At 33.3% G+C, this 27,803-nt stretch overlaps 1 protein-coding gene across 1 annotated transcript in view; it reads left to right on the forward strand.

The window, feature by feature from the left end:
* LOC134852066 (peroxiredoxin-5, mitochondrial-like) overlaps positions 1–20,509 on the forward strand; it is a 41,058-nt gene extending 20,549 nt beyond the window's left edge. The window contains exon 5 of the mRNA XM_063868345.1: positions 19,855–20,509. Within this exon, the coding sequence (XP_063724415.1) occupies positions 19,855–19,932 (78 nt within the window). The 3' untranslated portion in view covers positions 19,933–20,509. The remainder of the gene's footprint in view (positions 1–19,854) is intronic.
* Positions 20,510–27,803: the final 7,294 nt, after the last annotated feature.

The raw sequence follows: 27,803 nt of genomic DNA on the forward strand, positions 1-27,803 counted from the left end.
TGCTGCGATCTTGGCTCTATACTTTGTATCCTGCGAGGGTTGTGACTTCGGCAAATATAACCAATAGATTTGCCGTTCCAGAGTTGGAATGCCGTCGAAGTTTCATCTCCCTTTTGCTGCTCGTTTCTTTTCTCTGAGAAATCGTTTATATAATAATTATCTGCACCATTCTAGTAAATTCAGCTGTAGTTATGATCTTTATTAGTTCTTTTTCCAAAAGTGTTTTAATTAGTTCGGCTCTTGTAAAGAGTTGTTCACCCTATAGCTACCCTTGGTAAAAAGCGTGGGTAGGAGTTCTCCGTACAAGTTGAGCCGTACATGTTGAGGCCAGAGGAGAACACTTACCGGTGTCTTCTTGAGTAAAGTCTCAATTTGTGTGAAAAATTTTCTCGATTATATAACTAGGTTTAATCTAGTTTTGGTACCCTGAGGCTTTCCTGTAATTGTGGTTGGTATATTGGTGTTAGTTAGACTGCATTGTTTATTTAAGCTTAGCTTCAATTCCTACTTCCAACCGGGTTAAGGGAAACTTCGAAAGGTGTGAAAGCGAGTAAAATAGTTATTAGTTAGCTTGTCAAACTAGAATTTCATTAATTTTCAAGTATTGTAGGGGCGAATTACGTTGAATTCTGTGGAGATAGTGCGTGTAATAGGGCCCGTCAAATAGTGAATTTTATCAAGGAAAAACTATAGCACATACGGATATTATTTCTTATCTTAATTTATTAGTCTTTAATAAATCAATACTTTGTATAGGGATTTTACGACATAAATTTTATAATTCATTGCTGCGTATAAATGGTTTTGCGTTTTATAAATTTATAGCAAACAATTTGCAATTTTGTTCTGACGAAACCTCTATAAATAACTACATTGTTTGCATTTTCGTTCAAAATTTATATTTTTATCAGAAAAATTACTGGTGAAATTTAAGAGAAAGCGGTGAAACACACGTTTAAAAATGGTAATTGATAAACCTTAAAACTTAATGAGTGATGTATATAAATTCATACTTACTGAGGGTCGGATTTTGACAAAAATCCCTTGTGAAAGTTAGTTTTAATTGTGGGTGAGCACTTTACGATTTTTGCAAGCATTCGACTGGCATTTTTAGTACGTAAAAGTGGCCAAAGAAGCTCTAATGCGGGGTTGATGTTGAGTTCTTTGGGATGCTGATCTTCAGCTGGTCACAGAGATGCATTGAGCAAGAATGGGAGATTTTCAATTAAAATTTGCGGTGTATTAAAATGGCTAGGTTGATGATTGGTGAGTTAGCCAAAGTCTTGGTAGGTACTTTGTTTTTATCAGGATTTGCTGTGCACGGACGGAAGCGTTGCGATGGGATGGTAAGAATGATTCCGAGAGGGGAACGGAGCAGGTTAATTTATAGATAGTAACTTGCTGGTTAGTATTGTGAAGCTGCTATTGGTTTTGTATAAAATAATCGAGGTCATGCTCGAGCTGGTAATCAGTCATGGTGCTAGGCGTATCGGGTACATTACAGGAAAGAGAGGAAAGAATGGGGGTAGCGTCGGTGTCGGAGGAGCTGGACGCGGAGGGTACTTAAGTATTTGGGGAATTTATTTGGGCAAAATGTGGCCGCGAAAAAATAGTAGAGCTTGGTTCGGAGTCTAACAAATTTTTGGCGTGGTTATTTAGTATACTGTGAGCATAAAAAACAGTTTGTACGGATTCATCGGAGTGCATATGAGTTGAGTTAGAGGAAAACATAGAAAAACTAGGGCTAAAAATAATAAGAGAGAAGAGGTGAGATCGGAAATTGATATGACAGAGTGCTGTCGGTGTAGGTTGCAGGGATAAGAGAGAGAACGGTTCAAAGATCCAATCTGCCGGCTCATCGTGGGCCAACAAGATGGTTTTTTTGAGCACAAAGTTTTATACTATGCGGTTGTTTTATTATTTGTTCATATGTTTCATCATTTTTCTGTGGCTGTTATGCTATATGTGGAATAGAGCTTCGTTGTATGTCATAATTTCGTTAGATGCGTGAAGCTAATGAGAATGTAGTCCAATAGTTTTGTGGTTTTATTGTGAAAGTGCCGTATTTGCAGTGTTTTGTGGAGTATCGTATGTGTTTGGTTTTGCTAATAGTGTTTTTGTTTTTTTCGTTAGTTTGTGCGTCTGGGAGAATCTTTTTGAAAGATTAGGAAAAAACTTCAAAAAACCTGCGATTATTATTTTTGCTAACTAGCTTGTTTCTTGACTTGTCCGAAGATTGCACATGTATTGTATATTCCATTGAGAACTGAGAACATTGCGTATGATTCTGTCAATCTTTCTAGGATGTAAGCGGGCCATCCTAAAAACGCTGGGAGATTGCTTTTGATATGCAAAAAACTAAATTATTAATTGGTGAGAAGTTTTTTGGACGGAGTTTTCTCCTTTTAGGTATATATAATCATTGTTTTTTTAACCCATCCACTGTAGTCTTGTTTGTTGATATTTGAGAAATCTGCTGTTTCAGCGAATTTTCTGAGTTTTGATCTACAGATGGTTGTTGGATAGTGTCCATTTTTGTAAGAAGTTCCTGAAACTGTTGCGTAAGTATTCGGTGTTATGTATCTGATTCAGAGTATATGCCTATGAATTGTAAATTGATATTAGGATTTCGAGCTATTGCGCGTATACTTTCGGATAAAAAATTTTTTGAAGGAGGAAATAAGGTGGGGTATGGTTGAGAAGATAATACTTATCTTCGTTGGGATCAATTTGCACTACATTGTGACTGTATTTTGATTCACATGGGACAGCGGTATCTCAAAAAATGTTGGTCTTTTTATTGTATCAACAAAATGAACTTAAAAAAAATTGGTGTTCCTTGGTAGTATCTTTTACCTTCGAATGCATATAGTGGTGAACCAACTATATTGCATGAATGGTCCCAGAGGATTTTTCTTTTAGGATCTAGAACTTTTGAGGGGTTGCCTGAGAGTAAATGTCCTGCATAGGGTTTTACTTACGGCTTATGCTAAAGATTTGTGTTCTTTCTAGTTCGCATAAAGGATGTAATGTTTCAAACTTGGGTAGTTACATTTACAAAATATTTCTAGTGATAGTATAGTCGATTTTCAAGTCGACATGAATGTCATAATGGATTGCGCCAAAGTATGTGCTATTTGTTGGTATGCGATCTTGGCTCTATACTTTGTATCCTGCCAGGGTTGTGACTTCGGCAAATATAACCAATAGATTTGCCGTTCCAGAGTTGGAATGCCGTCGAAGTTTCATCTCCCTTTTGCTGCTCGTTTCTTTTTTCTGAGAAATCGTTTATATAATAAATATCTGCACCATTCTATTAAATTCAGCTGTAGTTTTGATCTTTATTAGTTTTTTTTCCAAAAGTCTTTTAATTAGTTCGGCTCTTGTAAAGAGTTGTTCACCCTATAGCTACCCTTGGTAAAAAGCGTGGGTAGGAGTTCTCCGTTCAAATTGAGCCGTACATGTTGAGGCCAGAGGAGAACACTTACCGGTGTCTTCTTGAGTAAAGTCTCAATTTGTGTGAAAAATTTTCTCGATTATATAACTAGGTTTAATCTAGTTTTGGTACCCAGAGGCTTTCCTGTTATTGTGGTTGGTATATTGGTGTTAGTTAGACTGCATTGTTTATTTAAGCTTAGCTTCAATTCCTACTTCCAACCGGGTTAAGGGAAACTTCGAAAGATGTGAAAGCGAGTAAAATAGTTATTAGTTAGCTTGTCAAACTAGAATTTCATTAATTTTCAAGTATTGTAGGGGCGAATTACGCTGAATTCTGTGGAGATAGTGCGTGTAATCGGGGCCCGTCAAATAGTGAATTTTATCAAGGAAAAACTATAGCACATACGGATATTATTTCTTATCTTAATTTATTAGTCTTTAATAAATCAATACTTTGTATAGGTTTTTTACGACGTAAATTTTATAATTCATTGCTGCGTATAAATGGTTTTGCGTTTTATAAATTTATAGCAAACAATTTGCAATTTTGTTCTGACGAAACTTCTATAAATAACTACATTGTTTGCATTTTCGTTCAAAATTTATAATGTTATCAGAAAAATTACTGGTGAAATTTAGGAGAAAGCGGTGAAACACACGTTTAAAAATGGTAATTGATAAATCTTAAAACTTAATGAGTGATGTATATAAATTCATACTTACTGAGGGTCGGAATTTGACAAAAATCCCTTGTGAAAGTTAGTTTTAATTGTGGGTGAGCACTTTACGATTTTTGCAAGCATTCGACTGGCATTTTTAGTACGTAAAAGTGGCCAAAGAAGCTCTAATGCGGGGTTGATGTTGAGTTCTTTGGGATGCTGATCTTCAGCTGGTCACAGAGATGCATTGAGGAAGAATGGGAGATTTTCAAATAAAATTTGCGGTGTATTAAAATGGCGAGGTTGATGATTGGTGAGTTAGCCAAAGTCTTGGTAGGTACTTTGTTTTTATCAGGATTTGCTGTGTACGGACGGAAGCGTTGCGATGGGATGGTAAGAATGATTCCGGGAGGGGAACGGAGCAGGTTAATTTATAGATAGTAACTTGCTGGTTAGTATTGTGAAGCTGCTGTTGGTTTTGTATAAAATAATCGAGGTCATGCTCGAGCTGGTAATCAGTCATGGTGCTAGGCGTATCGGGTACATTACAGGAAAGAGAGGAAAGAATGGGGGTAGCGTCGGTGTCGGAGGAGTTGGACGCGGAGGGTACTTAAGTAGTTGGGGGAGTTATTAAGGCAAAAGGTGGCCGCGAAAAAATAGTAGAACTGGGTTTGGAGTCTAACAAATTTTTGGCGGGGTTATTTAGTATACTGTGAGTATAAAAAACAGTTTGTACGGATTCATCGGAGTGCATATGAGTTGAGTTAGAGGAAAACATAGAAAAACTAGGGCTAAAAATAATAAGAGAGAAGAGGTGAGATCGGAAATTGATATGACAGAGTGCTGTCGGTGTAGGTTGTAGGGATAAGAGAGAGAACGGTTCAAAGATCCAATCTGCCGGCTCATCGTGGGCCAACAAGATGGTTTTTTTGAGCACAAAGTTTTATACTATGCGGTTGTTTTATTATTTGTTCATATGTTTCATCATTTTTCTGTGGCTGTTATGCTATATGTGGAATAGAGCTTCGTTGTATGTCATAATTTCGTTAGATGCGTGAAGCTAATGAGAATGTAGTCCAATAGTTTTGTGGTTTTATTGTGAAAGTGCCGTATTTGCAGTGTTTTGTGGAGTATCGTATGTGTTTGGTTTTGCTAATAGTGTTTTTGTTTTTTTTCGTTAGTTTGTGCGTCTGGGAGAATCTTTTTGAAAGATTAGGAAAAAACTTCAAAAAACCTGCGATTATTATTTTTGCTAACTAGCTTGTTTCTTGACTTGTCCGAAGATTGCACATGTATTGTATATTCCATTGAGAACTGAGAACATTGCGTATGATTCTGTCAATCTTTCTAGGACGAAGCGGGCCATCCTAAAAATGCTGGGAGATTGCTTTTGATATGCAAAAAACTAAATTATTAATTAGTGAGAAGTTTTTTGGACGGAGTTTTCTCCTTTAAGGTATATATAATCATTGTTTTTTTAAACCCATCCACTGTAGTCTTGTTCGTTGATATTTGAGAAATCTGCTGTTTCAGCGAATTTTCTGAGATTTTGATCTACAGATGGTTGTTGGATAGTGTCCATTTTTGTAAGAAGTTACTGAAACTGTTGCGTAAGTATTCGGTGTTATATATCTGATTCAGAGTATATGCCTATGAATTGTAAATTGATATTAGGATTTCGAGCTATTGCGCGTATACTTTCGGATAAAAAATTTTTTGAAGGAGGAAATAAGGTGGGGTATGGTTGAGAAGATAATACTTATCTTCGTTGGGATCAATTTGCACTACATTGTGACTGTATTTTGATTCACATGGGACAGCGGTATCTCAAAAAATGTTGGTCTTTTTATTGTATCAACAAAATGAACTTAAAAAAAAATTGGTGTTCCTTGGTAGTATCTTTTACCTTCGAATGCATATAGTGGTGAACCAATTATATTGCATGAATGGTCCCAGAGGATTTTTCTTTTAGGATCTAGAACTTTTGAGGGGTTGCCTGAGAGTAAATGTCCTGCATAGGGTTTTACTTACGGCTTATGCTAAAAATTTGTGTTCTTTCTAGTTCGCATAAAGGATGTAATGTTTCAAACTTGGGTAGTTACATTTACAAAACATTTCTAGTGATAGTATAGTCGATTTTCAAGTCGACATGAATGTCATAATGGATTGCGCCAAAGTATGTGTTATTTGTTGGTGATAACTTTTGTAGTCGTGTCCGGTCACGATTTTCTATTATAGAGGGTAAAGGTTCTATAATTTTGTTTTCCCAAAATGTTTCAATTGTTTTCATGTAATGTAAATAGGATTATAGGACTTTTTAGCCTCTCAGTTTGGATATGGATGGGATATGGGAAAAATGAGTTCGAAAACTTTGTTTTACAATATTTGCAAGCTAATTCTGTTGCAGGTTATAACTGAAAGCGTGTTCTTTTGTTTTTTTTCCTTTTAAGTTTCAATAGTGTTTTTTGTCATATCCACGTTGAATAAGTTGTAGTTGGTGGAAACGCTTAGGTTCTGTAACGTATTTTTGTGAAAATTTCGCATTCTTGCATGAATTTTAGTGACTTGAAAGTGGTACAAGTGTATTCAGGAAACCAAACAATGTTTTCCTGGGTGCGAGTCGTGGGGTCACAGTATCCTTCATCAATCTTACAAAGTAAGCAGATTTCTTGATATAGTATTAAGTCATCTTTTAAATCGCGTGATATTTTAACTTTTTCAAATTGAAATTTCGAATCAGAGAACATTATTTCTTGATTTCGTGATTTTTTTGTGTTAGTTTGCAATTTGATGAATCGTTTATTTCGATATGAGGTATCCAGTTTTTATCACGTATACAGTAGGTTAAGCGTCCGTGGGCACTGTGATAAGGGAATTTTTCATTAAAATTTTTTGGTATTGATTTTGTTGAATTTCTGCATGATGTATTGATTCTGGAACCATGTGAAAATTTACTAATGTCCGAGTATTCACTTTCTGTATTATTCAATGCAAATGTTTTTTATTTCAGTTTTACAGTTCTTGGGGTCGAGCTGTAGTCGCCGTCCAACATTATTTTGGTAATTTGATTCATGATCGAGTCTGTTTTTTGTTTTTCGTTTGAAACTTGGGAGAATTATGCTTTCTTTTTAATAAATTTTCCTGGGAAGTTATAGGCTGTTAGATTTGTAGCGCAGGCTTTTGAATAAAGTATTGCAAATATATTAGCTGATTAGAGTGCTTTTGGTTCTGGTTTACATTGTGTAACTTGGTTTATTGCACATTTATATGGTGTTTTTCGTTTGTTATCTTCGCAATCGTAATGGGTTTCTGTGACCTGTCGGTTCAGGATGTATTAAGAAGTAACGGGAATTAACTTACAAGAGCGTTAGAAACAACATGTTTTTGATAGTCCTGAAAATGGATTTGAGAATGTTATGTAAACTATTGTCTCCTTATTCTATCTACCTTATTTGTTAGTTAGGTAAAGATTGAACAGTGATATCGGGCTGTGATAACGGCAGTGGTTGATGCACTAGGTGGTTCAATTTGATTGTTATTCCGAAGTTAGTTACTACACTTTGTTGAGATAGGATTTGAATGCTATGTTCTTGGATACCTTTGTGTATAACGTGTCTGTACTGTAGTCTGTAAAACTGTGTAGGCGGCTACTGTCTAGATATTATCCAAATAGAGGAGATGCTACTACGAATGAGTTCCAATATAGTCGGAGGGGTTTAGGGGATTACGTGTGTTTGGTAACTCTTGATATCTATTGCTTAAATGATGCGAAAAGTTTAAAGGAAATTGTTTTGGAAGATATACTTGCAACTAAAGGGGTTGATGAAGGGAGAATGATAAAGGAGTTTTGTCTGAGGAAAGAATGGTTTGTTGGCCTTGGGCAAATGTATACTTCATCCAATATGAGAGCCTCTGTGAAGATGTTGAGGGTATAAACTGGTTTTCTCTAATTTGTTCAGAAGTAGATATTCAACATATGTAACCGGATGGGATGGTACATTTGTAGCGTTTTGATGTGAATTGAACCTCGTAGCTTTGAGGGTTACTTTGGAGTGTATTGCTTGATAGATCAAGAGGATTCGATGTTTGTGATTAGAGTATATTGAATTGAACTCGTGGTGTTGTTAGGGTCCTGTTTTGTCATAGATGAATTTTTTTCTCGGTCCATAATGATAATTGAGTTTTAGTTTTCACGTTGGTGTTTGGTTCCATTTATGTCTTAATGTAGTGATGGTTATTTGTTATATGTTGGTTCGTATTGTGAATAGCTCAGAAGAGCTGTTGTTAATGGTTCTGATGAATGTGCGTATAGATTTTTCATGTATGATATGCAAGCAGATAGGCTGGTTTTTTAGTCTGGTTTTTTGACTTGGTGTAGGCCTTGTTGTGGGATTTGGGCAGATTGGTAAGTGGAGAAGTGGCTTGGGGTTAAGCTTTTTTGATTTTTTGATTCTAAGATTTTGTCAATAAAAATGTTGAAATAAAACATCTTGGCAAAATTCTTGAACAAAAGTTGTTATTAGAATGATCACTAGAATAAATGGAATGACAAAAAGTGTCAGCTTATGCTTTTCTTGAGTATACTTTTATGATTTAGACGAAAAGATATTTATTATCGTACCTGGTTAAGTTGTCGATGGTTTGGGAAAGAAAATATATGTTTAGAGTAAAAAGCAAAAAAATTGCACATTGTATACAAAATAGTATGAAAATTAAAATTCTGAATTCAAAAAAATCGCTGATCAGCAAATGTTGATTTCAAAAAAAGTGCTTGAAGAACATGAACAACTGAGTTTACGTTTAGCATTCGGAAAAAAAATCTGCTGTTCCAATTATATTTTTTTCAAAGTAATTTCGAGTCGGGTGGAATTTTTTATTATATTTAGATAAGTGGGTGGGGAAGGAAAAAGTATTGGTGAAGGGAAGTCTGGAGTTGTGGATATAAAGTTGCCAAATCTTGTTTTGATTTATGAGATGATCAGGGACTTTGTGGGATAGATTGTCTTTAGGGTGATGGATCCTTTGAAGTTTTGGCTTACTCTAATTTATTTATTTTCATCCTGGGTTTTTTGGGGTTTAACTTTGTTAATTAACTTGTTTAACTTGTGTTGTTTGTTTTTGTTTCGATTTATAGAAGGGGGTTGTATTTAAGTTTTGATTAAGTTGTCAAATACAAGGGTTTTGCTTAATTTAGACCTAAACGTCTCTGACTTAGAATTTTAGTTTTAATTCATATTGGAGTTCTGTCGGCTAATAATAAAAGTGGTGTCAAATAGAAAGTGAGACAATTTCAAGAGATATGATTGATTGATTTTTGGATGATAATTTCTGAGAAAAAAAAAACAAAATTGAATTTTTATTAGAAAATTGAAACATGGCTAGTACACACTTTTGGCGAATGTTATTCCGGTTTGTGAGGAAAGTTGATTGTTCGCTGTTTTTTTTTAGGATGTATTAATTCAATTAGATGTTTGTTGAAATTATTTTTTCTTAAAAATTTTAGACTGAAGAATAAATTATTTATAATCTTTTCATGGTTGGTTTTGGAGTCGGGATGATTGGCGTTGGGGTTTTTCTCTCATTTCGATTATTGACATTTTTTGTTGTAGTTTTTGATTTGTTCGTTGTGTAGTGGTTGGATCTTTACAATGTTTTTCTGGTATCGTTTTTGTGATTTTAATTGATTTTTGTGGCAGTATTTTTTGAAAGTCAGGTTTTTTTGGATCATATTTTTGTTAGCTGTATAAATGTGTAGTCCCGTAAGGTATTATAACTATTTTAGCTCGCAAAGAAAGTAATCTTTGGGAAATTATGGTAAGAGTTTGTTTTTTTGTGTACTTTCTCTTTCATTTTGATCAATTAGATTTACTTTACATCTGTGGGTTTTTCTATAGTTTTTTTTGATGGGCTGTAATTCCTATGAAAATCTTTTTTGAATTGTAAAATTAGGAAATAAGAGAACATTTCCTATCTTCAAATTTGAAGCTTGTGTGAATTGTGAGTTTATTTGAGATTGAATATTTTGTCTGTGTATTATTTTCTATGCTCTTTTTTCATAAATTTCTTTGTGCTTTTTATCTGTTTAAAACCCATTCCGTGTGGGTACTGGAGTCAAATTTTAATCTTTGTGGGCAATGAAAATGATCTTCATTATGAGTACGATGTGGTAAATTAAAGAAAAAATTAGGTCTTTCGTTGGTTGGCGGCGTCTTTGTACATTTTTTGAGGATTTTGTGGTGACCATTATTGGTTTCCATGGTTGTTGATTAAAAACGATTTCATGAGGTGATGAACCAAACGTTGTTGTGATTTGAGAAGTTAAAACTAATGGAGTTTTAAATTGAAAGTTTTCCTGTATTGAACGATTCATAACTTCAACTAGTTCAGTGGTCCATGGATCATGTGAGGTTCTAGGTTTGTGTTTAACATTATACTAATGACATAGTGTAACTATTTCATTTTTAATGAATTCTGTTCCGTTGTTTGTAACAAAGATTTCGAGTAATTCCAATTTTGCTGACCAATGATAATAAATTGTTGTGTATGCATAGTATGTATTGCAGAGTGGAACGAGAATTATGTTAGTTAGTGTGCAAAAGCATCTAAAAAGATCATAATGTATGAACTTCCCTTGGTGATGGTGATAAAGTGTTTTTGTATCAAAAGAGATTCTGTGGTTGAACCATGAACTTTTGTCTTTAAAATCGTGTTTTTCTTTGCGACATGTCTTTGACGTGGAAAAAAAATTTCTGATCCAATATGTCCTTTTGTTTTTAAAGAATGTGATATGTGAAATGCTATTACAACTGAACGTAGTGGTAGACAGGGTATTTTTGTAACTGTGTAATGATATTCTATTATAACTGTGTATTCGTTTATTGAGATGCTGTTAAGTTTTCTGAAGTATCTGAGTAATGTTTTGTTTCCTAAAATGGTGATATTTGCTTTTTCTGACTAGGTTTTGTATTTATGCCAAGATTTCATTTGTTGAACAACAGGGTCGAGGTTCTGATATTTTTTTGATTCGGTCGTTTGTCAGTTTAACTGTGCGCTTTGTTGATTGTATTTATTAAATCTTCGTTTTCTAATAATGGAAGTGATTTATTCCGTTGTGGGTTTTGTTTTTGTTGTTTTCATTTGTGTATTGATTTTTATCTATGAGGAAAACAATATGGGTTCAAATGTATTTTTTTGTCTTAAATCGAATTCAAATTGGTTGTTTCGACATTCTAAATACAGTGGATAATAACCTAGGTGATTGATTTGTTTGTCTTCGTATTCAATTTTAACTGCATATTTACCTTCTAATTGTGATGATGTTCACCTTTTGCATCAAAACTTTTTGAATTTCTGCCGCTGTTTTTCTGGTTGCGGTTTTCTGCTAAGTGTATTTGGTGAAGCAAGATTTTATCTGCTGTCCAAACTATGTGTAAACTTGGAAATTTTATTACAATCATTTGAAATCTATAATTATATACATCTATGTTTATAAGATGCAAGTATATCTAAGACCATTTGACAACATACTACGCCAACAAAACAGTATTGAATGGACAGTAGAACACCAAAAACGTTTTAATGAAACTCCAAAAACATATATACCAACGAATCTTAAACACAAAACTAGATCCAAACTAATCGTTTTATGCAATATGCGACGCAACGAATTGGCGCAGCACTTTTACAATCGCATCAAGGAGCAAACAAAAAGAGTTTAGTATCAGCAAACTCAAGATTTTTTTACAGGCCGAATTAGGACTCTTTGCCCTAGTCAGAGAATACACAGCAATAACATATTTACATTTGTAAATGTGCTGCGACAAATCGTTGCGTCGCATATTGCATAAAACGATTGGTTTGGATCTGGGTTTGTGTTTAGAATTTGTTCGCATAAAATTTTTGGAATTTCGTTAAAACATTTTTGATGTTCTACTGTCCATTCAATACTGTTTTGTTGGCGTAGTATGTTGTCAAATGGTCTTAGATATACTTGCATCTTATAAACATAATTGCTTAAGAAGTTTAACATTCTAAGGATTTCTCATATTTTCTTTTTGTTAGATGCTAGCTAAAGTTTCAAAATTGCCTTTATTCTTGAGGTGTAATTGTTTGTCTTTCAATATTATGTCCTAGGTTTATCAAATGGGTGAGGAAAAAAATTGATATGTCTGCAGTTGTTTTCATTTTTTATTCGCAAATTCTGATGGTCTTTACCTGAGACTTTTCTTATTTCTTGTTTTGATTGTGATTGTATCAAGTTATCATCTGAAAATTTGAAAACAATTTTATCAAAGATTATTGCTCGAAAGAATTCCTTCATAAAGGCAGAAAAAGCGGCTGGTCCTATCGAGATACCATAGAATAATCTATTAAAACAATACTGTTGGGTTCAATTCACAATTGTGTCGAGCGGCGTGATTTTTTGTCTGAGAGCGTTTGATGCGCTATTCATATCTGATGTTGCATTTTAATTTACATTTGGTTTTGAATGAATTACTTGAGCTATTTTGATAGGCCAATTGCATTTCGATTCATTGATTAGAGAATTCAAGTATCTTGCGTCATCATCAGTGGTTCGCCTTTTGCTTGGATAATGACCGAGTTTAAAAATGTATTTCTTTTTGGTTGTTCTTTCTTGATTACTGGTGAGATAATTTCATATTCTTCGAAAATATCTAAGAGTCTTTTACTTTGTCTTGTCGACGTATTAGAACCTAACTTGCGCGTTGTTTCTCGAAAAGTGGATGTTGTAATGATGAATAATTTTTTCAAAATCAATTTTTGATGCTGTATAAATATTGGGATTTTTTTTAATTAAAAAAAACTAGATGTTCAATTTTTTTTGATTCGTTCGAGAGTGTTGGAAGTTGAACATTTTTTAAATATGTTGCTGTTTCATTGGGTTCTTCGAAAATTGAAATGTGGGTTTAAAGTGAGGAGTGTTTGCGAAATAATCAGAGTTTCGTTTTGATTCTTTTATGATGTTGTTAATTTATAATTCTACTTTTAATACTGTAGATTGACAATTGTGTAAAAGTTTAGAAATGTTATTTACTCAGTATGCTTTTTTCTTGATTAGGGCATAATGTTGCATTCGGTTTGCAATATCCGAGTAATCCTAGAGGAAGTGTGATTGTATGCAGAGAATTATATGCAGTGCAATTGGTCTTTCATTGTGTTTCTTGCATCTTTTTTAAGAGTTTGTTTCTCTAAAGAATTTGCGTATTGGTTTGAAATCAAGGTCAGATATGTATAGATGTTATGTGTTTTTGTTGTTTTTTTATTGGTAAACTTCATTGATTGAAAAAATGTATGCTTTTCCAAATAATGGTTTCAAATGTTTGCGTTGCTGATGACTATCTACAGTATAAAGTTTAGAAATGAATGGATGTTGTTTGTTAAGTCGTTGAAAAAATGTTAATTGAGTACTATTTGCTCATCTGTATTTTTCTTTAATTTGTAATTTACAATTTAGGATTTTAGTTATTGGTTTTTATTTTCGAGTTTCTTTCATACATAATAAGGTTTTGGGTGAATTTTTCTGCTAGTTCTTCATCTGAGTCTTGAATAATGTTTATGTGTGACTTAATTGTCTGAATATTGTTTACAAACTGTTATTTTCAATTTTTGTTACTTCTATTCTCATTATGATTTCTGCTTGTTCCAGTTTGTCTACAAATTTGCGGAAATCTGTATCAAGTTTGTGAACTGATGATGGATGTGATGCTCTCCTTTGTATTGTAAATATTTTTGTTTGTGGGGTTAAGTTCATCATTAGAATTTTGGTCACTTTTATGTTTAAATAGTCGCGTCTGTTTAGAGAATAATCTTTTTGTACGAGTTTCTACTCGTACAGCAAGTTGGTTTTATAGTTCGATTTGGAATGTTTGCGTTGCTGATGGCTATCTATAGGATAAAATTTAAAAATGAACGGATGTTGTTTGTTAGTTTGTTGAAAAAATGTTAATTGAGTAGTTTTTTTTCATCTGTATTTATTTTTAATATGTAATTTACAATTTAAGATTTTAATTATTGGTTTTTATTTTGTAAAAATTGGTTTTCCTCCGATATTGCGTTTAATATCTGTGATTTGAAACGTTTGCTTAAATGGTTTCATTAGGAGTTTATTTTGCTCCATCGTTCTTGTTGGTATGAGAGGTATTGCATGTTCCCATAACTTTTTATATTTGTGCCTTGTGTGGTAGCAAATTTGCTTTAAGTTTTGACAATGGGAGTTTAAGATATAATGAATGTATTTTGTTCCTTGTATTAACGTCAATAGTTTTTTTGTTCTGCTCCTGAATCTATAAAAAATCTTTTTCAATGTCTAGTGGTTGAAAAATTTTGTTTTTCGGGCTTTCTAAGAGAAGCGGATTTATCCAAAAATTTTCGCTAGACGGGGATGTTTTTGGAGTTGTATTTTGATATTCGTATATGCATGATCATCGACAATATGGGGGTTCTAATTTGCTATAGCTGTTTGGTCAATATTTAATTTGTTGAAATTAGAGTTATGATATTCATTTTAGTAGTAATCTGAGTAAACTGGAATTTTACTTTCGTCGTGTTTGTTCTTATCTTTTTACTAACAAAAATTGCTTTTCTTTTTATTTTCGTCATCTGTGCTGTTGATTTTGTTGCATTTCTGAAGTGTTTGTGTTTTCTTTTCCTGGTGTGTCTGAAGTTGTTTCATTTAAAACGTGTACTTCTTTTTATCTGTTTTCAGTGTTTAGGATTACTGCTTCTATAATTAAAAAATTTTCTTTCTGAAAACTGTGAAATATTTTGATGTGGTGACTGAAAATAAAATCCCGATCTGTTTTGGTGGCTATTATTTCTAGGTCTATAGCTACATGACTTTTCACGGGACCCGTTGTTGTAGTTTCTGTTATTTGACTAATGTTACGAATTCGTCCATCTGGGATCATCGTCCTCGAAAATAATTGGTGTACACAATTGTGATCTGCTATAGCTAGGTGGAAGGAGTTTCTCTGATTAATTATTGCTCGAATGTTCTATTTCGGTAGATTTTGGTCTTTCTTCATGTATTGATAAAAAGATTTCATAGTTTTTTTTTGTTCTTGTGGTCCATTTGATTTATTTTCTTGTTTTTGTCTACATTTAGCAACACTGTGTCCGTATCTACGGCAATCCATTTTTTAAATGAAGGTTTTACTCTAGTGTTCGAGTTTCTCTCATACATAATAAGACTTTGGGTAAACTTTTCTGCTAACTCTTCATCTGAGTCTTGAATGTTGTTTATGTGTGAGGTAATTGCCTGAAAATTGTTTACAAACTGTAATTTTCAATTTTTGTTACTTCCATTTTCATCATGATTTCTGCTTGTTCCAATTTGTCTACAAGTTTGCGGAAGTCTGTATCAAGTTCGTGAACTGTTGATGGATTTGATGCACTCCTTTGTATTGCAAATGTTTTTATTTGCGGGATTAAGTTCATCATTAGAATTTCGGTCAATATTGTGTTTAAATAGTCGTGTGTCTTTAGAGAATAATCCTTTTGTACGAGTTTCTAGACTCTTACAGCAAATTGGTTTTATAGTTTGATTCGGAAGGTTACGAGTTTTTTCTACATAAAACTCTTTGATGTTGTTTTTTTTTCTCAGTCAAACAATTTTGAAACTTTTTGCTTAAAACGTTTCCAATCAGATTTATTTTTATGCGTTAGAGAGAAATCCTTTTTTGGGATGCACCGTCGGGCTTTGTTTGTATTAGTACTGTTCTGTACGCCTATAATTCCAATTTTGATGAAGTGGTGTATTCATAGGTTCTGGTCCTATATTCATTATTAGATTAGCTGTGACAGCGTTCAAATCATCTTCTACTGAGTGTTCAGGGTCTGCTTCTGTGAAAACTTTTAGTTAAAGATATTTGGATGTAAAAGACGACCCACCGATAAGGTATGTATTGTCATTTGAAATGATTCTGCTGTATTAGGTTTTTGTGTAGAATTTGTGAGTTGGTTTTCTTTAATTTCTTGTTATTGTAGATAAAAAGCGAATAGAATTTCATCTTTCAATGATTCTGGTTGATAGCCTTGAGTGTTTGTTTGATAATGTGATTGTATGCTATGGTTTATTTGAGTGAATTGTGGTCTTATATGGTATTTTTTTTGTATTTGTTGTTGTCTTGATGAATTTTTTAGGGTTCAAACAAATCTGATTGGAAAATACCATCTGGTTGACCAATGTCATTCTATTTTTTCCATGGTTTGAGTTATTTTGTTGTTGATTTCGATTGAGATACTCTTCATCTTCTGAAAAATTTGGTTGGTTTCCTTTGACTTGTATACAATGTGGGTTATAATTATTTTGTAGGAAAAACACATTGTTGTCAGTCCGACCTGTTTGAGTTTTCTCTTATCATTAAAACTTACAGATTGAGTTATTTGGTTTCTAGGCGTGTATTGATTGTAGTTATATTCTTGAGGCAGAGATTGTGTTGTAATGATTGATCGTACTTTTGGATTGCTGATATTATTGTCTGTATGAAAATCGTAATTACGATTTGCAGAATTATTGCCAATAGAAAACTTTGGTTTCTTTAATGGACGTTTTATAGTTACTGAGAGGTATGTTTCATAATCATTTAACAAAATGGTTAAAGATCCAAGAAAGGTCGTGATGATCTTGAAATAAACTTACGTTAGTCAATTCAAATCTGTTGTTTGTTTTAGTTGAAGAAGAACAATAACTGAAAACTTACCCGAGAAATAAGGAACTATATATTTTTATAAAAACCGATCATTAATTATTTTTACTAACTATTTTTTTTTCTCTTTTATCTATCATTGAACATTATGTTTCTGAAGTTTTTACAAAATGACTGTTAATTTTAAGAGTTTGAGGTAGTTGGAAGTTTTGTCGTCGACTAGGTATTCATTTATAAAACAAACTGTGCATCGTATTTAAATTTTTAAATATTCTGCTTTATAAATACTTTTACGGCTCTATTATTTGCAGTTCAATTAATTGACAGATGATTAATCGTTGTAGTCTGTTTTTTCGTTTTACAATCTAGAATTGTTTACTGTCCTGGTTGTGAGCTTGTTGTAAGTTTGTTTTTGAATTGACTTGATTAAAATTATTGAGAGGTGGAAATAGGCAAAATTTATTTTCGATTTGTTTGACCTGTTTTTCGCTTTTTTCGAACCTGATTTGTATTCTATGTTTGCCTGTTCTAAATTTAAACTAGCATAGTTCTGCTCGAGACTCGCTTGGTCACACCAGATGAGTGTAAGTCCGGGGTGGCTTTCTCACAGTAATTTTGGATGAAGTACACCGTCTGTTCGTCAAGGTATCTTGTTTTCGACCGGATAGACTCGTGCAAACGCATATGCTAATACCAATCCTAATTGTACTCTTATAATTCCTAGTCTCAATAGCTCTAGTATATACTGGTGTTCTTGCGAGGTTAGAGGAGAGGAAGAGTAACTGTTTGCTGAGTTAAATTTTTTCTTTTCTGACTGAAACTACTATAAATAATTTCAGCCTTACAATTTTTTATTCATGGATCATGATTGGTTAGTTCTAAGTATTTTACAGTGATAGTTATCATGAATATAAATGAGTATATTAAATGCTTGTTTTGAACTGGTTCCAAGAGGGATGTCTAAAGTATAATGGATATCAATTTGCAAAAATTCCACAAAATGTCAAAGTTTTGAAATCGAGAATGTCTTGAGTAATGCAGAGTTTTGTTCCAACTTGTTTGTGCTCGGGGTGCCTTTTTTTGTTTCCAGACCAATTTTGACTATTCAACTAGCAATTTTTGATGGTTTATTCAAAATAAGATTGCAAATTGTTGTTGTCCTGAGTTCAAATATAAAATGGGATTTTACCTGTGACCATTTTTTATAGAGTTATTGGGGCTTAAAGGTTATCAATTAGAACTATTTGGGACAATCAACGCGCGAAACATTGGCGCATATTCCCATACAAAACATTCCAATACAAAACAACCCGAAAAAAACTTCTGATGAGCAAAAAAAGCAATCCGATACAAAACAGTTCGGCATAAGGTTACCGGTGGGTGCACTATGCGCCTATGCGCGCGTCGGCGCTTGCTTAGCGGCAATAACTTGCTCTAATTTTCATTTTGAGTCCTACTTTCTGCTCGAAACACGTTGGCGCGACTGCGCTGGTAACCATTTTGTTGTCTATGTTTGTTGAACAAACGACAATTTTCGGCCTATTGGCACGATAAAACATTTATTGCTTTAGACTGTTTTTCGGACTGTTTTGTATCGTACTGTTTTTTGGTTTATTTGCATGCTTTTTGTATTGGGCTGTTTTGCATTGAACTTTTTGTACAGCACGGAAAAATTTTGTACGCGGAGATTTAATCCGAACTAGAATTGTTCAAAATTGATTTGAAGCATGCTTTTTAGTCTATTAAATTATTGCTTGGTGCGAGTTTTTGTTCAAATTTTTGTAACGAAAGTAACGGGATGTTCGTGCCCGGTTGTTTTTTTTTCTTCAGACAAGTTTCGACTTGTTAACAAGCCATTTTTGATCAAACATTTTTTATAGCATTCAAAAAGTATTGCCGTTCAGTTTGAATTAAAAAATTACCTTTGAGCAATTTTCGTAAAGCTATGGGGGTGTAAAGATTGCTATTTAGGCCAATTTGTGACAATTAATGCGCGGGCGGAAAATTAATCCGTCTAAGAAATCGTTCCAAATTGGTTGGAGGAAGCTTATTTGCCATTATTGATTTTTTAGTAGGAGCAAAATCTATTCCTTTGTACTTGATATGGCGTGTGGGGTGATGATTTTCCAAAAAAAGTTCAAATGTAAAAAAAAGCATTTCGTTTTTTTTTATTATATTAAATTATATATTATTTAAATTTTTTCAATTTAATTTAAAAAAATCAATTTAAAAAGAAATCCATTTTTTGAGCAAACAGTTGCTAAATAGACCTTTAAGTGCAGTCCGAACATTCAAGTTGATATAAGCAGTCTTGTTATCCATCGTAAAGATATTAATCGTTTTGATGGATATTGTTTAGCGATAAATTTCTTTTGAAATGCGTACTCATTTGAACTACATGCAAGATTTGCAAGATTTGTTGTAGTGGGTCGATGCAAGCCTGAGCCCATCAGCGTCCATGTGTTTCATTAAAAACGGGCCCGGGCTTGAAACTTTTGTTTCCCAATCCGGCTGGCAGGGCCACGGCTCGGGCCCGGGCCTAAAATGCAGGCCCGGTTCCAACTCTATGGATAACGCACAAGTTGAGCTCAAACCGGAAACAAATTCAAGTTCAAACTCAGTGAGCTCGTTGTCTCCCTATTTAGTTTGCAATCGAATCTTATGAAAATAGAATCTCGTCAAATTATGTACCATTCCGAAAATTTGAAAACTAAATGCCGGAGATTTTCATTTTTTTGAAATTTGTAAATACATTGATCAAGGAAAACTTTAATAATTCCAAGTCGAATACTTTAAGCTCAAATATCTCCCAGACATTATCTATGCTGTTTCTGTTCAAGTTCGATGTAAATTTCTTAGTAAACTGTACAAATGAGTTACTCAAAAATTTCATTGGCAAAATAAATTGATGCATTTTATTTAAGCTTCATTTTTCCTTGAGTTCTAGAGATCCTTGATCTGAAACATATGTAAAAATATGTGGATTTTAGTATAGTTAAAAAGTACAATAATAAGGGTTTATATTGTAAGAGTATGTGTCGAATGTGATTTAAGCCGAGCTTGGTTTTGTAATGAAAACTGTTTTTAAGGTGATGGAGATAGCGATTGAAGATGACCCGGCAGTGATGACATGCACCGGAATACAACATGCTAAGGCCTGGGTGTGAACAAATTTAATAATTGTCACCATCATCCGCCCCTTGACAATTATGATAGGGAACGTATTCTCCATCATTATCATCAAAAACAACTATCAACAAACCAGCAAATATCAACTAGATAGTCATCATCATCTATGTCAGGCGTCATGCATGATTGATTGTATCAGTATAAATTATTATTGTCAATGGGAAAATTTCCTCTAGATATAACAAAAAATTCATCATATTTGTAGAGTGACCCATTATCTGTGCAAAAAAATTGTTAAAATGTCAGGCTCAAATTAAACGATGGCCTGTTTTCTTCTAGAGATCTTCTAGGGAGCAGTAGTTGGAAATTGAAGCCAAAAAAATTTGCTCATTCGTAGTACGAGATTTTCTTTTCATTTAAATAATGGAAAAGCATAAATTGTACACTCCGTCATTCTTAAGAAAATGACCTTGGATGAAATCAAAGCTCAAAAATCAACAAATAAATTTAGGCTGCTGTAAAAACCCCTGCAGCAACCCCTTTTCGGCCTCATCAAAAATCGTCTAAAAATGTCTTTCAAAATATAACCTTAAAACATTTTATTCCTGGTGACGTGATAACCTTGCAAAACTGCTAATAAATGATTTCAGTTCCGTTTTTAATTTCAGTGACTGGGTTGTATCGTATGAAATACGCGGTTATTAAAATTGAGGGACATGTCTCGTTTGCAGAAAAAGTGAGGGGGTTACTGGTCTCATCTGCTAATATAACTTGTCATGAAAAAATGAAATTAGGGAACAACATTTAAAATTGAAGGGGACACGTTCATCATAACCTACGAAAATTAGATGATGAAAAAATGAGTTTGATACATGTTCAAACATTTAAAAAATAAATCCAGCGACAAAAAAAAACTAATTGACTGCGGGGTTCACTGACATGTTGAGGAATCCAGCGTAAAAAGGACAAATTTTTGCGGAATCCACTGACAAACAGGGAAACCAGCGACACTTCCCTTCAATTTACTCCAACTGCAAAAATGGATTTGTCTGCGGAATCCAAAATAAGTATGTCTTAGCATTTGTCTGCAAAACCCGCATTTTCACTGGATTCCAAACTTTTGCTCGCCAGCTAAAAATTAGTTTAAGCGCCTTGCTTTAACATTTGTCTTTCGATTCCATCAAACTTCAACTTCGAAGGCGTTTCGAAACGCTGGGGAATCCAACACAAATTTTGCGGATTCTATAGTGAATGTATGCGGAATCCAAACCACTACCAAAGTACCCGAGCTTGGCGTCGTTAAGTTTTGATGAATTTTACCTTCTAATACAAATTGACAGTTATCTTTTTTTCGCTTGATTGCAATTTTTTAAACATTGCAATTCGAATTTGAAACTTGAAAATGCATCTAGTTTTTAAGGCTACAAAAACAACAAGAAAAAAGTGGGTTTGAAGCGAATGCTAATTTTTGAAACTATTTAATGTGAAAGTGGAGTGGATACGTTCTTCACATAATTTACGAAAATGAGATGTTGAAAAAACTGGTTTGTTATATGTTCAAACATTTGAAAATGTGCTTATGGAAATCCGCGACAAAAAGAACTAAATGAATGAGAAACTCTTTGACACGTTATGGAAACAAGCGACAAAAAGAACAAATCTTTTGCGGAATCCACTGGTAAACAGTGGAGTCCAGCGAACTTTCATTTCAATTTACTCAAACTGCAAAACGCATTTGTCCGAAGAATTTGAAGCAAGTATGTCTTAGCATTTGCCTCCAAAATCCGCATAGTCATTGGATTCAAAAATTTTGATCACTAGCTAAATTTGAATTTTAGCGCTTAGTATTTAAAGATTTGTAAACCGGTTATATCAGATTTTCGGCTTCAAAGGCGTTTCAAAATTTTGCGGAACCCAACAAAAATCTTGCGGATTCTAGGGACATTGTATGCGGAATCCAAACCGCTACCAAAGTACCTGAGCTTGGCGTCGTTTTATTTTCATAATTTTCACCCACTAATTCAAATTGATTGTTATCTTTTTTGCGCTCGATTGCAATTTAAAACTAGCGAGAGAGGAGGGGGCAGTTACCACATAGATAAACTGCATCGGCTGATACTAGCCATGTACAATAAGGTTAAATTTTTTATACAGAATTATAACGCCACAAACAAATCCTTTTGTATATGGCTAAAAAGTTTCAAAGAATTCGGTGAGTGAAAAAAAAGGCATGTGTTTATAAAATATATAGTTTATCTTCGCGCATGAAAGAAAATTGAGTTTAAAAAACACTTGGTGATTTTTGCACTTTTTGTACAAAATGGAGGAAGAAATTGTCGCAAATTTATGTTTTTTGTTTTGAAAAGAGCGTGTCATAAAGGTGAAATTGCATGAAAATTTTTTTTATGCCCAATTTTTTCTCATTTAAACAAAACTGCCGTAAATTTGTTTGTTTGTGCTTTAAACCAATTCGAGATCATTTTCGACAAAAAATTTTGATGAAAAAAACGCTTATCATATAATTTCTTGTATGAAAATTGTATAGTAGCATTTATTCAAAGACTCCATATATGAAACTAGGTGATGAGCGTTTTTTGCATGGCCGTCTTCTTGAATAACGTCCTGGTTCTGCCAGAGAAAATTAGAAAAACTTCAGCTTAAATCAGTGGCGTGTCGAGGTGGGGGGAAGCGAGGGGGACCGCTCCCCCCCCCCTCACTACTGGTTGCCAATTTTTTTTTCAGAAAGTAAAGTCCCCCCTTGGTATAAAAATTTTATATAAATTTTTAGCAGACAAACTTTTAAAATTTTCTGAGGGCGCCATCGGCGCCAATATAACAAAAGTGCTGAAAACGTCAATTTTAGCCTTTTTGAAGTTTTTTTTTCGAAAAATTGCCAACAAACCCCCCCCCCCTACCTCCCCCCCCCCCCCCCCCAGAAAAGATTCTGCGCACGCCACTTGCTGAAGTTGTTTAACATTGGAACAAAAATGGCATAATTATTCTGCTACATTTGTATAGCCAATCAATTGTTCTTTCCGTTTTTTTAGTAAGATTCATACCGTGTTCTAGTAGTTACTTTGCGTTGCCTCGTTCCTCCGCCGCTTTCAAAACTTTTTTTTCAAAAGTATATTTATCAAACATTCATGTGACACTTGGAAACTTTAAAATCAGTAAGCATAATTGTTGACTGAATGAGTGAAAACTGATAGGACTGCACGTAGAAATTGGAAACAGAGTCTGAAAGCAACGCGAGTAAAATCAATTCTTGTTCGAATGTTCATTTCACTAGGGGTCCATTTTGTGATGAGCTAGTTTTCCTCGCTTGATTTGCTCCATTCGAGTTTGCAATTGTATCTAGACTTCTTCTGGAAAGACATATACTTAAAGTAGCTGCCAACACTAGAAAAATCAGAAGTCCCAGTAGAATTTTGTGACCAATAGGTTTTACTGTCAAAAGTTCGATTGATGTATCTTCACTCATTTCTGGTAAGCAACAAGAATTGTTGATCTGAAGTAGAAAAAAAAAGATAAATAATTGAAATCAAAAGTAGCTGTCGAAAATTTAAAATCAAATATGTGACTTTTTGGGGAGAAATTTGTTAGAATTTTGTGTGAGGAAAAAACTAAAGAAAAAGTATTCAATTTTATATGAAAGATATTGGGCCGTGTGTTCAATTAAAGATTCGCACAAAAATTTGTATCGATAAAAATATATGCATTATGTTTTGCTTTTTTTAATCAATATTTGTGAGTTAATGTGAGAAGAATGACTTTTGAATGACCAATTTTGATATTGGTCGATAAAATTTGAGAACATTTCAAGTGCAACGGTACTTACGTTTCCACACCTATGGTCATTTTTGACAAAACAAACAGCTTTAGCGTTTTGTTTAGTTAATAAAAATGCGATAGCTTAACAGTCGTTTAAAATCTGTATGATCTTGGCGAGTAATTTAATATCAAACTACATGCGGAGAAGTACTTTCGAAGAATTTTTTTTAAAACTTAAACAAGACTCGGGATCTTGTTAACTATTCCCCCTTTTGGACCTTGTTACTCCTACGCATGTATTATTTTTTGACAACCATTTTTTTAAAAATAAAACATGCATTTCAAAAATGTCAACAATTATTTCGGTTTTTTTTCTTGCGTTCGTATTTGTATTAGTCACTATTTATCTAATACCTACGAAAAAAAATTTAACTATGTTGAATTTGTTTAATTGTTTAATTGTTGTAATTGTTTTCTGAAAATTGATTTAAGCTATTGAAAATGAGCCCGCCAAAGTTGAATTTCTGAAAATCGAAATAGGGAGTGGAAGGAAATAGTTAATAAGATCCAAGACTCGTATCAGGGTGAAGCCTCATATTCCGAAAATTGGGTCTTATGCACTAAGGTGTGTACCTACAGAGCTGCATTCCTAGATAGCCGAAAAAAAATTGTGAGGGTAATCATTAAAAAAAAAAAATTACAAACAAGGAAAATTCGCAAAAAAATTTGGACCTTTTTTTCTGAACTTAGCTAACAAAAAATCTTATAAACTTAAAACTTTTTTGCGTAATAGCTTTGATTTCAAGGAATTAGAAAGCAAAAAAGGCTACTACTTTGATAACTTAATATTTTTTTCGGCTACCTAGGAATTGTTGATTATCAGAAAAAATATATTCTAGTTATTAAACAAATAAAAGCAAAATCAAATAAGTGTTTTGAGATGGACGCAGGGAGCAGGCACTAAATAATGTTTAAAAACTCAATTTTTTTCAAGATTTTGTCAAAAGTAAGATCTTTACAGCGTTACGGTGTAGCTCAAATTAGCCGCTCCAAAAAAAGCTCAATACTTTAATAGTTTTCAATTTTTAAAAATCGTTTCCCTCATCATACAGTTTTTCTATTCTGAGGATCTATAAATAACTTAAGATGGGGGCGGCTATAATGGGAAAAACTGTTGAATATATTTTTAATATTCAACGCGAATATGTTTACTTGTGGATCGAATCAAGTTTTTTTTCTGGAACAAAAAAGATTTTTTCGCTATCAGGGAGCGTATTTGAGTTTCGGCTATCCGGGAATGATTTTACTTTTCGGCTATCCGGGTATTAAGCTCCGTGATATGCTGCCTGCACTAAAAGGCCCAAAATCTGTGGTCTTTCGCTCACGAGTTTCTTCGCTCATTCGGTCCTTCGCGCATGAAAATAGCCCCTCTACATGGTGGAATTTCTCATACGCGAAGGACCGAATGCCAATCGGATTTTAGTAATCCAAAATTTGGAAAGAAAGTAAACATTTCCAGGGACTGAATTTTGATATTAGTCGAATATAAAAATGGCAGAAATATGCAAAATTTTGAAATTGTCAATGACCGCCGCCGAATTGGAACAAATTTTATATTTCAATAGTTTCGTTATGAAAGAAGCAAAATTTTGCTTCATTTATTTCAATTTAATTGAATGGCAAATGCTTCTTTCTAAAAATTGACTTTCGGCTTATTTTAATTTCGGTCTTTCGCTCACGAGTTTTTTTTTTGCTCATTCGGTCCTTCGCGCATGAGAATAGCGCCCATGCTACATCTTGTAGTGAAATTAATGTGGTTGAATCTTATTGACTAATTAGACCCCGCATTTCAATAATTGGAGAGGGTTCTCATGCTTGAAGGACCAAATGCTTGAAAATTTTCAACCAATCAAAATCGCTAAGCGTTCCTATTGGCTAAATGCCTTTCTCACAAAATCGAAGTCAATATTAACAGAAATTGTACTAAACCAGTGGGAAATAATTAAAAATTTCACAAACTGCTGGTTACAACCGTAATACTATTCAGATAAACATCAAGATTTATGAGTTCAAGTTCATAAAAAAATTTTCATTCTTGAAAACTCATCTGCTTATTATCTAATCGGTCAGTAATAACACTAATGGTCTGGATTTATTTTCTTGCTTTGAGATTTTTGCCATTTACTTTGAAGTTTTGAATACTCAATTGTGAAATAATTTCAATCATTCGGTCCCTCAAGCATGAGGGACGCCAACTCAATAATTATGTTTTAATTATTTCAAACAATTCGCCGAACGGATTAGAAACAGAGAAGAAATTTTGTTCTGTTGAAGCCAATTCCTGTCTGGCAAAGTTTCACTGGTCCTGTCTGGACGAGGTTCCACTGGTCCTAGGTAAATAAGAAGACAAGCCTTTAAAACGACAAGACATTTAGGCGACAAATAAAGTTAATACATGTAAAATGAGCAGTTGGAATCTATGCGGTTTAAATTTCTCAGAAAAACAGTGTGCAGAAATGCTTGTAGCGTCGTCTTAAACTCACATCAAACTGGTTGTCGTCCTAACGTCTGTTGTCTTATTTGACGGTCACCAGTTTCACCAGTGACTTGATTTAACCTAGATTGTTTTCCCATTTTCTGTAATTTTTGCTAATAATTGTATTTGCTTGAAATTTTGTTTAAAAAGCATGATCATGTTTCTTGAAATTGATTGGCTAAAATAAGCCAATGAGAATCCTCCAAACAAAATTTCAGCTCACAATAAAAACACTATAGTGCATAAGACCCCGAAAACTTTTTAGCGCCTGTGAATTGGTTGTGGTTTTATTTTTCTAACTGTTGAAATAAAAATTGAAAAACGTATGATTTTTGCATTTTTTTAAACAGTTCTATGAGACCAGGCAATCAATGTAATAATTTTTACAATCGTTGAAAAACAAAAGAATAACTCATACAAAAAATTTATAATTTGCTTGAGTTGTTTAAAAAGATATTTGAAAAATTTTGACTAACTCACCCAATTTATGTAAAACTAATTGTATCTTTATTGTATTTATGTATATCTGTTTTATTGATAATCTTGTTTAATTCAAAATTTAATTGTTTTTCTGCTATTGACCATTCTGCGATTTTTGCGCAGGGAACTTTCAGAAAGATCCAAGGCAGAACGGAACCAAGAGCTGAAAAACCTAGGGATCTCGTTAACTATTTCCCCCCTTTCCGACCTTGTTAACTATTCCCCCTATGCATGTAATTTTTTTGAAAGCCATTTTTGTATAAAATATGCAGTTCAAAAATGTCAAAATATAATTGGGTTTTCTTTTTCGCGCGTTCGTATTTGTATTACTCACTATTTATATAATACCCCGCACTCAGTAAAAAGAGAAAAAAAAAAACGATTATATTGCAATTATAATTGTTTTTTTTTCAAAATTATAATTAATTATAAGCGCCAGATGTTTAAACGATTTATAATCCATTATAATGATAACATTTTTCGTGACATTATAATAATTTATTATCAATTATCATTGATTTTAATTTTTATCGAAAATAGTTTATAGCTTTTTATAATCTCTTATAAGCAATCATAATTTATTTTAATAGACTATAATACTTTTTTCTGTCAAAAATCTGTAAAAATGAGATGTCTTGTAACTCTATGGTTCATTTGAACAATAAGTTTTGTCGGGAAACAAAAGTTTCATAGAGATCCCTTCATACTAGTTGAAAGAATCCTGCGGTAGGTGAAATGCAACTCTTCTAAATAAATCATGAAATTAAAGCAACGTGCTGATCTTTTGGGGTTAAAAAAAACTTAAATAATGCATCATGAAACATTTTTAATCAAGAAGAAAAGAAAAAAAACGTTATAATTTGAAATGATTTGATCACTGTTCAAACAATTTTCTTATTTTTCACATAAACTAATGTCTACGAAAAGCATAAAAATAAGCAATTCAGGCGGAACGTCAGAGAGCAATTGGGCAAACAAAAGAAAATGCAAACAGTTATAATCGATTAAAAGAGATTTTTTCTACAAAAGAAATAAATGAGAAATTCGGAATAAAACAATCGATTATCATCGATTCTAATGTATTATAGTTGATTATATTTGATTTCAAAAAGAAAAATTATA

This window comes from Symsagittifera roscoffensis, chromosome 7, assembly GCF_963678635.1.
Source record: "Symsagittifera roscoffensis chromosome 7, txSymRosc1.1, whole genome shotgun sequence".
In the NCBI taxonomy this organism is placed as follows: Eukaryota; Metazoa; Xenacoelomorpha; order Acoela; family Convolutidae; genus Symsagittifera; species Symsagittifera roscoffensis.